Below are 12,202 nucleotides of genomic sequence, written 5' to 3'. Positions count from 1 at the left end.
TTTGATTGAATGATTACTTGATTAAATAGGTAGTTCTACAAGGAGAGGAACTGTATCTGTTAATCTCACTGCAAAGCTGCTAACTCCGCACCTAGAATGCTCAGTAAGGACGGTGGTTTTGAAGGCTTGAATGAAAACGCCCAGCCTTTCGCGGAGGTCCTTGGGTCGCAGCGTCACACTGGTGCCGCGCGTGGTATGCGTCACTTCCTCCCGGAAGACACTTTCTCCGGGAACCACTCAGATTCCTGTCACTTCTCAGAATCCCTCTGTGGTGGCCATGGCTCTGCCACCTTTCTTCACCCCGGGTCGCCCTGGCCCGCCGCCCCCGCAGCCGCCGCCTCCCGCTCCCTTCGGCTGTCCGCCACCGCCACTACCTTCCCCGGCCTTCCCGCCGCCTCTTCCCCAGCGGCCTGGCTCCTTTCCGGGGGCCTCCGCCCCCTTCCTCCAGCCTCCGCTGGCTCTGCAGCCCCGGGCCCCCGTGGAAGTCTCCCGCGGGGGCGGTGGAGGTGGCGGCGGCGGCTCCTTCTACCCGGTGCCGCCACCGCCGCTGCCTCCGCCGCCGCCCCAGTGCCGCCCCTTCCTAGGGAACGACGCCGGTGAGCGCCCGCGGCCGCCGCCTCCAGGCCCGGGGCCGCCCTGGAGCCCGCGCTGGCCTGAGGCACAGCCGCCATCCGACGCGCTCGGGGACGCGGCCTTGCAGCGCCTGCGCGACCGGCAGTGGCTAGAGGCGGTGTTCGGAATCCCGCGGCGGGCCGGCGGCTCGGTGCCCCCGCGCGCGCCCGCCGGGCCCAGCCTGGGCGAGGTGCGCGCCCGGTTGCGGGGGGCCCTGCGCCTGTTGCGGCGGCTGCGCGACTTGGGCCAGGCCCTGCACGAGGCCGAGGCCGACGGCGCGGCCTGGGCGCAGCTGCATGCGCAGGCGCAGCCACTGCGCGCCGAACTGGCCGAGCGACTAGAGCTGCTGACCCAGGCCGCCTACGTGGGCGAGGCGCGGCGCAGGCTGGAGAGGGTCCGGCGCCGCCGGCTGCGGCTTCGCGAGAGGGTCCGGGAACGCGAGGCCGAGCGGGAGGCAGAGGCCGCGCGGGCAGCAGAGCGCGAGCAGGAGATTGACCGCTGGAGGGTCCAGTGCGTGCAGGAGGTGGAGGAGAAGAAGCGGGTAAGAGCAGCGGACGCTCGCGGGGGCCGGGATAGCGGTGTTTGACACCTGAAGGGGCGTGAGGCTTTGCACTGTAATTTCCCAGCTTTAAGCCACTTTTTCCTCATCCGTGAAATAAAAGGATAGTTTGCCTTTCCTACCACATATCTTCATTTTGGTTGCGTGTTGGTGGTGTATAGTGTACACCATATGAATGCTCTAGGTACGCTGCAAAGGCTCATGAATACCAAGTATAGGATTATGCAATGATCTTACGGGGATGACAGGTCTGTTTCTTGCTCCATCCTTCTGTTCACTTAGTAACACTCAAGACGAACAAGCGTCTGGGCCTTGCGTCTTGTATTACTCTAGGTGATTTTAAGAATACAAAATAAAAAGAACTTTGGGCCGTTTCTCCAGGAACATATATACCCTGATTGGCGATGGGCCAATAGTGATGATTTCCCCAGATTCCTTTGTTTACAAGTTCGACTGTATTCTCAAGTTCAACAATGGTATTTTTGAGCACTTACTATATACTAGACACTATGCTGCCTACAGTCCTTTCTTGCAAATGCCAGATCTTGTAACAACCCTGAGAGGTAGGCAGTATTACCCTAATTTTGCAGATTAGGTAATTGAGGCATAGAGAGATTAACTTGCCAACAGTCACACAACTGGTTTAGGGGGCAGTTTCTCCAAAGCCTACTGATCTCAAGTTCTTAAGTAGAGGGCAAGGGTGAAACTGGAAATTGGTCAGATATTATAATTAAGGCATCCTCTTACTTTTGAGTTCCTCAAGGGACTTCCCCTTTCCTTCTGCTCTCCACAACCAGCTAGTATTTCCTGCCTTCTCCTATCTGCCACAGCCCTGAGTCTGATCCACCTCCCCTGTGAAGTGTATTGATGGCAAGCTTTGTCTTCACAACTTCAGGAACATATCAGTGCTTTAAAGGACAGGCAATGCCTTAATCTAAGGGAATTTGAGCCAGTTCAACCGACATTTAATGAGGACCTACTGGGGCTGGCCCACTACTCGGTGCTGGAGATAGAGATGAATAGGACATAGAGCTTATCCTTGAGGGCTTAGAGGACTATGGGGGATCGTGTCTGTATAGCATGGTGTGTGTTAGGATTTCAGCTGGAGGTTGGGGGGAAGTATCAAGGAAGGCGTCCCAGATGATCCAGTGTCATATCAGCTGAGTCTTGTAGGAAATGTTTAAGCTAAGTGAAAGCAACATGTACAGTTCAGGAACAAAAGAGTGAAACAGCATGGTGTATCTGTAATGGTGAAATTATAGTGTTCATTTGACAGATGGGAAAGAGAGCTTTAGTCAAAAGGATCCTCCTTCCCACCCACTGCAAGGATACTAGAGAGGGAGTGCTGTGAGGAGTGACTTGAGGAACCAGGGTTATTTAGTCTACATGTGAACCAATTTAAGACGAGTAAGGGTGGGTTTTCACATATTGGAAAGGCTGTCCTATCAAAGACTTTAGAGCAATGGGGCACAGGCTGTGCTTAGGAGTCACTGAGAACCCTGTGGAGTCTGGGCCTTTCCAACTCCATTCCTTATCCACCCTGCTAGTCTGAATCTTTGCCTCTAGGAGTCTGCATTTTCAACGACTGAGCCCCAGCTTGACAAGGTAAGTTGGATGCAGATGTTCCTTGAACCACGCTTGAGAAGCTCTGAGGAAGAAACAAAGACAAGGGCCCACGTGGACGCTGCAGAGAAGATAATCCCTGGGCTGGAGCAGTGTAGAGGGGAGCTGTGCTCGGCCCAGGAAACTGGGATGTCGATCCAGTGGAGTCTTTCTTAACCCTGGGACCGCCTGATCCTCTGAAATCTCAAGCCCAGGCAGCTTTTCTCTGTTGTAAGGTTGTTCCTCTTTAGGTTCCCTACTAGGTCTCATGGCTTCTCTTTCTCTTTCTCCTTCAGGAGCAGGAACTTAAAGCTGCTGCTGATGGTGTCTTATCTGAAGTGAGGAAAAAACAAGCAGACACCAAAAGGATGGTGGATATTCTCCGGGCCTTGGAGAAATTGAGGAAGCTTAGGAAAGAGGCTGCGGCAAGGAAAGGTAAGCACGGCTTTGCGTTTCTTCTTTTTCTTTATCCTGGCACACCCCCCCCCCCCCCGCCCCCCGAAAGCGTTTGATACTTGATACTTCATTATTTTCACCCACTAGGGTAACCTAAGCTTATCAACAGTACCTCAGAACTTTTGAAGCAGGAAGCCTCAGATGTTTAGCCCTGAGTATCCAAAATTGAAAAGGATGTGGAAACTCACTGCCGTATGTTCCTCTTGACTCATCATTCCCACCCCAGGCATTCCTGGCCCCACTTTTCTGAGTGAGGTTGGCATGGCTGGTCAACTTTGCCCATATACCAAGGTGAAAGCTACTCTGTCTTTACTTGGTGCTTCAAAAGGTGTCGAAACCTTACCATGCTCCTTCAAATACATTTCAAACCTGAATTGAAAACGTATGAACGGTTAGACGGGGCAGGGAGTGCCCTGCAGATTGCATGGGTGTCCCTGACTCACCTGCAAGTCCCTTTGGGACTTAGAAAACCTCAGTAGTCTCCTCTGGACTCTAGAGGGAGCAATGGTTTTCTAGAAGTTCCCCAGTTTGCTTTCCGTTTGCCTGCCTGGATCTTGGCTCTTGCCAGTCTGCTTGTCTGAAGGGCCCTCAGTTCCATCTTTCCCATTTAAGCTCTCACTATCCTTCAGAGGTAAATACAGACGTAGCATCATCCATCCTTCCCTGCTCTGGGCTGAGGTGACCTGCTGCTCCTTTTCATTTGCACCTGGCTGGGACAACACGCTGCCTTATTTAGTAGGCCATTGTCATTCACCAGGGATATTTGAGAGTGCACAAATTAGCAAGTACCAAAGTAGCAAAAGATTCACTGGCTGATTCAGATTCAGGTCTCAGAATCAGATGACCCCATTCAAGAGTCAGAGTGGAGTTTGCATCTACCCAAGGGCTTTGCATTATTCCCCTACTTCATGTCTTCCATGAGGTATGTTCAGTAAATTTTCATCAAGTGAATTCACCAGCATAATTTCTCACTATTAGCCTTCCTCACTTTCCAAAAGAAGGGAGAAATTTTAGGAGAAATTATGATCTAAAATAAGCAGACTCTTTGGAATTAATTGCCTTGAGTATGAAACAAGTTAGCGTCTAGTAACTGGTTTTGTTGGATACTTTGAAAAAAGAAGTGCAACTTTCTAACTTCTCTCTTTAAGGCATGTGCTTCTCCAATTATGTACTGAGAAAACGAAGCTGGTTATGTAAGCAGGGACAAGTTGCAAAGAGTCTTATGGACTAGGACTAGATATCTCACCTATGCTTAAATCTGAGTGGAACCACTGACGGACTTCTAGCAGAGAGTGAAATGATGATGAAGATTAGTGCTGGCAAAGTAGAGGAAGGTTTGGGACTTCTAGGAGGGAGGAGAAAAGAGAGACTGATACGCTACTGTTGTCTGGGCATGGATAATATGGGAGTGTGAAATAAGGGTCAGATGGTGAGCTGGAGAAAAGTATATGGATTTAAGAGATGTGAGTAGTGTGTGTGAAGTATGTGTATACACGTGAGTAAATAACTTGGGGAGCTCATGTGGGATCTGAAGGAAAAAATGGCTTTCAGGTTCTAGCTTGATCTGTTAAATGAATGATGGTACTGTTCTAATTGACCAGGAAAACAGGAGCAGGAAAAGGCTCAGGGCTGATGAGTTTGGTTTAGGATCTGTTGAGTTTGAGGTGCCCTTGGGGCATTCTGGATAAGAGTTTATCAGCATGTAGCCATAAATTGGAGTGACCTTAAGGAGATTGTATGGTATGAGATGAGGGTCAAAACCACAAAATCCTAGGAAATGTCAAAGTCAAGCTGGGTAAGGAGGAGACTACAAAAGAGATCAAGAGAGATAGGAGGAAAGTGTAGACCTCCTGGGGCTGCCCAGGTGGTACTAGTGGTAAAGAATCTGCCTGCCAATGCAGGAGGTGTAAGAGACACAGGTTCGATCCCTGGGTCAGGAAGACTCTCTGGAGGAGGGCATGGCAATTCACTCCAATATCCTTGCCTGGAGAGTCCCTTGGACAGAGGAGCCTGGTGGGCTACAGTCCATAGGGTCGCAGAGAGTCAGACACAGCTGAAGCGACTTGGCATGTCCCCACGTAGACTCCTTTTCTTCTGGAAAGTTGCAAATGCTGAAAGAGATTGTGTAGTAATGGGTAGGTTACTTGAACTTCTCTGTGCCTTGATTTTTCCTCACCTGTACGAAGGAAATAGTGATAGTACCTATCCTTGGGGTGTTGCAATGATTAAATTAGTAAACATACATAAAGTGTTTAAAACCATCCTGGCCAATGTTTCAGTGTTTCTTCCTATTATTATTGCAGTCACCATCAAGTAATATGAAGATTAAGGACCATCCCTAACAGATCATTAGTGACCTGTAGGGGGTGCATTTCAGTGGGGTGATATGAGTAGAAGACAGACTAGACAAGATCAAAGAGGAAATAGGAAATCAGAAAAGCAAACAGTGAGTCCAGCTTACTAAAAGTTTGCCTGTGAAGGGAAGCAGGAGGGATAGTTGATGGCTTGAGGTCCTATAGGAAGCAGGGAGACTCAGAGCCCGGATGGAGGCATTCACATCAGTGGGGAAGGAGCCATTTTCCACTGGAATGAACATGAGGAGGGCAAGGATGGGTAGTAAGGCAAATGAGCAAAGTCAGGGGAAAAAAATGTTAAGGAATTTCCTGCCCGATGGCCTCTTTTTGTCTAGGGAAAATGCTAGATGGGTTGCTTAGAGTAGAGAAGGAAGGCTTTAGGAGAGCAGTTGCCGGTTTGAAGTAGTTGCTGTGAGAAACGAATGAGAGCCAACCAGAGATGCATGGGAATCTGGCTGCAGAGAGGTGCTGTTGTGGGCAGAGCTGACGAGCGTGCACGCTGGCACCAGGTCACACAGTCACGGGCGTGCATCTGGCAGGTGAGCACAGAGCACAGAGCTCTTGGCGTTTTGCTTTATGGGTGACCACACAGTGTGGAGAAATCTGATAGACTGGAGGGGTGTTTTTGTTAGTTTGGGTTTTGTTTTGTTTTGTCTGTTTTTAATTTTTTTTGGCTGTACTGCATGGCATGTAGGATCTTAGTTCCCCAACCAGGGATTAAACCCATGTCCCCTGCAATGGAAGTGTAGAGTCTTAAGCCCTGGACCACCAAGGAATTCCCAGATTGGAGGTTTTAGTGAAACTAATGGAGTCTCAGGTAGAAAGCCAGAGAAGAGAATAATTGGATTTAAGACCTCAAGGGTGGAATCTTTTTTCTAATTATGCCAAGGTCTGAAGAGTGGGCGAGGCTCTCAGGCATGGGTGGCCTCAAGGGAAATAAAGGGGAATAAGGGAGAAGGCATTGGTATCTGGGAGCTGCCTGAACTAGAGAAGTAATGGTAGACAGTGGAAGGATCTCATCTAACCCAGATCATGTCAGTGCAGGGGATCTGGAAGAGGGTTGGTGGGAAGTGCCATTTCAGAGAATGTGTCGGGGTAGTGAGAAGTCATCCATGAAAGGCTGAGGAATGTGAGTGTGGCTGGTGTGGCCCAGCAAATTGAGATGGGAACAGGCCTCACCTTCTCATGGGTCTGGAGGCACTTTGGGGCTGATGGATTAGCTGTATATTTTGCTGTACTGGCAGATTTCAGTTTTAGTAGCAGAGATTGTATGATCCACAAGCCTAAAATATTCAGTGTCTGGCCCTTTATAGAAAAAGTTTGTCAATCCTTGATCTAGGTCAAGAAATGAAACAAAACCATAAACTCATTACAGAGCAACAAAATGACAGTTTAAGTTTCTCAGTACATAAGAATTTTGTGTGTATTTGGTAAATAATTATCAACTTAGTAGAAGATGGATTTGAGTTGTAGAGTTTCCATAGGTGGGAATGAGTGGATGAAAACTTGTTCAAGCAAAGAAATCCTAACAAAATGATCTGAAGAACCATTAGCCTTGAAGATGAAGATAGAGCGAATTCCACAGCCATTTAGTTGCAGTAGTTGAGGGAGAAAAGAATCAGACCTGCAAATCAGGGTGACCAGCCATCCCCAGGACACTGGATTTCCAGTGCTAAAACTGGGCAAATGAAATAGTTGGCCGTGCTGTGCTCATTAGCAGCCTGTGAGGTTATTGCGGTTGGCTAAGTGTATTTCTTTCTCACTGCTCAAGTGTGCACTCTCAGAAGTTCAGACTCAATCAGAGGGAGAATTATTTATTAACTGGGTCTAGGTGTCTGTGCTGTTTTTACAATGAAGAAATAAAAGTTCCTCCCTTTAATAAAGGAACTGTCCAGCTGAAGGGTCAAAAACATTAGAAATAAACAAAATCAAAGGTTAAGTGGTGTGATACAGAAAGAGGAGTTAGTGAAACTCAGGGTAGGGTCAAATTAATTGAAGACTCAGAAAGGTCAAATTAAGTCTCGAAGATTGGTTGGAATTTGTAAACTCTAACCAAACTCATACTGGAAGTAGGACTTTGAGTCTGCTCCTTAGAACATGGATTTGGGGATAAGAAGAGGTTGTATCTAAACACCTTTTGGATCTTGTTGCCCAGGGGTCTGTCCTCCAGCCTCAGCAGATGAGACTTTTGAGCATCACCTTCAGCGACTGAGAAAACTCATTAAAAAGCGCTCTGAACTCTATGAAGCTGAAGAGAGAGCCCTCCAAGTTATGTTAGAAGGAGAACAAGAGGAAGAGAGGAAAAGAGAATTAGAAAAGAAACAGAGGAAAGAAAAAGAGAAATTTTTACTTCAGAAGCATGAAATCGAGTCCAAGTTATTTGGGGATCTAGGTAAGTTTCTCTGTAGCCAGTAGAGAAAAGAAAAATACTAGATTGACAGCTCTTTTGTTCATGGATGATCTCCACCTAAGCTAAGAGGTGGTAGATGACAGGTGACACCTTTAGGATTTGAATTCTGAACTATATCCTGGAAATCAGGGCTGAAGGTGAGACACATTTGATCTTATTGTATAATCATAGACTAAGTCAGTTTGCCTTGAGAAATATGCTCTGCACGCTAAGCATGACATGGCATGGTGCCTTTTCTTTTTCAGATGAGTTCCCGCTCGCCCATCTCTTGCAGCCTTTCCGGCAGTATTACCTCCAAGCTGAGCACTCCCTGCCAGCACTCATCCAGATAAGGTGAGAGGGGCATCGTCCACGTCTTCTTTCCCTTAGGTAGCAACAGGCAGTGCTTATGTTGTTGGGGTCTATTACTATATCTTTTTTTTTTTTAGTTCTTATGAATTTATGTACTGTTTCCAAGTTCGAAGGGTGCCACTTACATCTTGTTTAGTCCTCATCAACTCTTGAGAAGTACATGTCCCTATTTTAACAGGTGAAGACACTGAAACTCGGGTTGTGACTTGCCCTCTGTGTTATCCCATGCTATAGCTGTTATGTTGACTTAAAACATTGACTTCCTTTTCCTAATTCTCTTCTGTGGCTAAACAGGCCAAGGAAAAGAAACCCTTCCTGTGTGCTTACTTACTTGTGGAGACTGTTTAAGACCCAGACTGACTTGTGAGTTCAAACCCAAGAGAGCTAGGAACAAGGAGTCTCACCTTTATCTGCAGTTACTAATGAGCTGGGTAAAGTTTTTAGCTCTGAGCCTCGCTTCCCTTACCTGCAAGATGCAAATGGAGGCTTAGACTGTGGCCTTCAAATGTGAACAGCAGTACCCTCCCAGATGCAGTGTTTTGAGAACTCAGTTTGTATAACAGAATGAATGGATGGATAGGTTCCACAGGCAGCTTAAATCTGTTAGTGACTGGAAGCACCTTGTTCTTTCTAGACTCCCCAGAGCATCTCCTTGGATCTAAGGGTCTTCAAAGCCCAGTTTGAAAAACTGCCAAATCAAGTGATCTTTGAGGATCCTTCCAAAGGTCCAACAATGCTGTTCAGCAGTGTTCTGGGAAAAGTGTATTTCCGGCTAATATACAAGTTTTAGCCTTTAAATATATTACAGTTGATTCTCGTTATTCATAGGAGCTCTATTCTATAAAGCTGCAAATGCTGAGTTAGAGAATGTTGAACTCCTGCTCCTAAAGGAAAAATAGATTACTGTGAGCCTCTGGCCATAACATTTCATCAACCAATCAGTATATAAATTTTCTTTCTTTTTTAAAAGACACCTTATTTAATATTTTTGATCCATTAACATTGAACTCATTAACATATAACTGATGCCTGAAGGTAGCTTATCTAACATACACATATTGTCCATAAGGCACATCATGGCCTCCTCATGCTAGCTTTAGCACTCCAGCACTATACTTGGGAGCAATTTTAAACAACAAAATGCCAATAAAAGGCACAAAAATGTGAAGAGTGTTGCACTAAATAGACTAGGGGAGCTGAAGACAAGAAGGCAGAGTGTCACTGTGTCCCACTGCAGTTGGGAACATGCCCTTTGGTGACTCAGGCTTTTCACTGCGCTGTGCGTGTCAGCAGCTAACCGTGGAAGCACCACGAGTCACGATTTGGGAGGTTACACAAATTTTAGTGAGTAGGCAAATTTGCAAATAACAGAATCGATGATTGACGCTATATTCATTCTTTGGTTATCCGTAAAATACGAGTTCTTTGGAGTTTTTTTTTTACCCCATTTGTATATACATTAAGAAGTAGTCTTTTGCATAATTTCTAGAAATTAAGTTCATTAGTAGATTCATATAAGTCGTTTGAGAGCAGAGTCCTGAAATAGAATACTTAGTTGCTAGCATCTTGCTTGAAATAAGACAGAAATAAACAGTTGTTCTACAATGTTCTTATTAAGGCATGATTGGGATCAGTACCTGGTGCCATCTGATCATCCCAAAGGCAGCTCCATTCCTCAAGGATGGGTCCTTCCCCCGCTCCCCAGCAACGACATCTGGGCAACCGCTGTTAAGCTGCATTAGTAAAGATGTTACAGGAGTGTCGTCCAGCCAAGGCTCTTTTCAACTCTAAGTATCAGTGATGCTGCCATCTTGTGATACAGAGCAAACTCCATGTGGCATTGCCCTACCGAGAAGGTACATTTTCCTTCTGTCCTCTGTCTCATCCAGAGGTGCCTCTTGAATCGGGAGATTAATATGATTCTTCAAGAAAAGACCCAGGTGGACTGAGGTTATCATGACAGGCACTGGCCTTGGTTCACCGAATTTGCCTCTGTTTTGAGGGGCTTCGTCTAGAGTGACTTGCAAGTTTACTTGTACCTTTCTCGCGTGGTAATGGGTAAGTACACTATACACGCATATCCTCGGCACAGGTGTGCTCTGGGTAGCAGTCCTTCCCCCAGTACTGCTTGTTAAGGTAAGCTTGATGCAAAATCTCCTTACCTTTCTTACCCAAAGACCCTCCTAACTTCCAGGAAGAAAAGTAAGGAAGGCTTTATCTTCAGTTTTGTGAATTCTACTTTTGGTGCAGCTGGAGAGGCTAGGCTGCCAGAAAAGCTGGTGGCCTCACTGCTAGTATGTGGAGAACTTGGAAAGCCTGCCGAGTGCTTGTATCCAAACTGGATTGTGTTTTAATGGATGCTGGCTGCATGTCCCCCATGTTAGAAGGATCCTAATGAAAGCACCTGCTTCTTAAGTTCCTAAAGGTCTGGATGTTCAGAATCCCCAGCGATAAAAATTAATTTCCTTATGGGATTACGACCCTGATCAACTTCACTCAGTCACCCTGTGGGAGCCAGTAGAGTGGAAATTGTGGAATTTTCTTAGGAACTCAAGCTTCCAAAATTATATACATAGTTGAAGTGGGGGGCAGGGGGGAAGTGGATTAAAATAATAAAACTTATTTTTTATATTCATTAATAAATGCTGTTGTGCCTGGAGATGACCAATCATATAACATTGTCAGGTTTTTTGTTTGGTTTTCCTTTTTTGTCATTTATTGTGTTGTTTCCAAAAAGCTAAATAAATATTATTTTTATTTTTTTAGTTTGAGCCTTTGCCCTCAATTTGTTGCCTCCGAAATCACTGTACACACTTTCTCACTGCTGAAACACACACACTATAAAGTTCACATTTAGTAACTAGGCATTTGCTCCAGGAAGGCAAACCTCAAGCACTAGACTTTGTATGTGGAATCCAGCTCTGGATAAGCAGGAAAGGACACCTCAACTTTGGAAGTGATTTCATGTAACTGGAAGCACTTGGGTACAAGATACTAACTAACACATTTGTCCCTGTTTTATTTGCACTGTTAAGTTTCTATATTAAGCACTACAGAGTTAACAGATAGGGTGTGAGTGCCATCACTCCTCCAAAGTGTGTTTAAGTTCATAAACCTCAGAATCTGACGTGGTCAGGCTCACATAACCCCACAGGCCTGTGTGCCCTTTTGTTATAAGTCTCCACCATTTTCTGGTGAGCTGTAGGACAAGTAGAAAAAAAGATGAATTGTACAATATATATTTGGTTCCAGAGAGCCTTGCTTTGAAGATACCTGCATTGATGGGCTTAGGGAGTATGGAGCAGGGACTCAGGAAAACTCAGGCAGCAGAACCCAAGGAAAAGAAGACACAATCTCGGGTGGAAAAAACAATTCCCTTTCCTCTCATTCGGCTTCTGCGAAGTTTTAATAAAGTGAGCATTGTTTTTGTTATTTGCTTGGTTTTTTGTTTTGTTAACTTTTCCCTAGTTTATTGCCCTGTGTCGTGGTGGTGGCAGCAGCCACTGGTACGTCATGAGTTCAAAAAGAAGACTTACAGTAGTGTCTTTCACGAACTGTACTTCTAACAATATGGACAATATCTCTGTAATTTTATCCCAGGTCGTCTTTTCTTTTTTTTTTTAATTGTGGAAAATTTCCAACATTGAAAGGTAGAGAGAATGGTATAATTTTTTTCATCATCTGGCTTCAAATAATGGTCAACTCCTGGCCAATCTTGTTTAATCTGTACCCCTACCAATCACACTGGATTATTTTGAAGCAAATCTCAGATGCCATATTACTTCATAAGTGTTTCAGTGTATAGCTCTAAGACATCAAAAAATTTTAACCATAGTGCTATTATTGCACCCAAAGAAA

General features: G+C 45.8%; 1 protein-coding gene across 1 annotated transcript; it reads left to right on the top strand.

Moving 5' to 3' along the window:
• Window positions 1-247: 247 nt before the first annotated feature.
• PDCD7 (programmed cell death 7) lies at window positions 248-11,109 on the top strand. Its single transcript, XM_015096805.3, has 5 exons — window positions 248-1,153; window positions 3,070-3,208; window positions 7,739-7,975; window positions 8,239-8,326; window positions 9,963-11,109. The coding sequence occupies exons 1-5, from the start codon at window positions 278-280 to the stop codon at window positions 10,084-10,086; spliced, it is 1,464 nt and encodes a 487-aa protein (XP_014952291.3). The 5' UTR covers window positions 248-277; the 3' UTR covers window positions 10,087-11,109.
• Window positions 11,110-12,202: the final 1,093 nt, after the last annotated feature.

This window comes from Ovis aries, chromosome 7, assembly GCF_016772045.2.
Source record: "Ovis aries strain OAR_USU_Benz2616 breed Rambouillet chromosome 7, ARS-UI_Ramb_v3.0, whole genome shotgun sequence".
NCBI classification, from domain to species: Eukaryota; Metazoa; Chordata; class Mammalia; order Artiodactyla; family Bovidae; genus Ovis; species Ovis aries.
The sequence above is the reverse complement of the archived record's forward strand: the minus strand, read 5'-3'. Positions and strand labels throughout refer to the sequence as shown.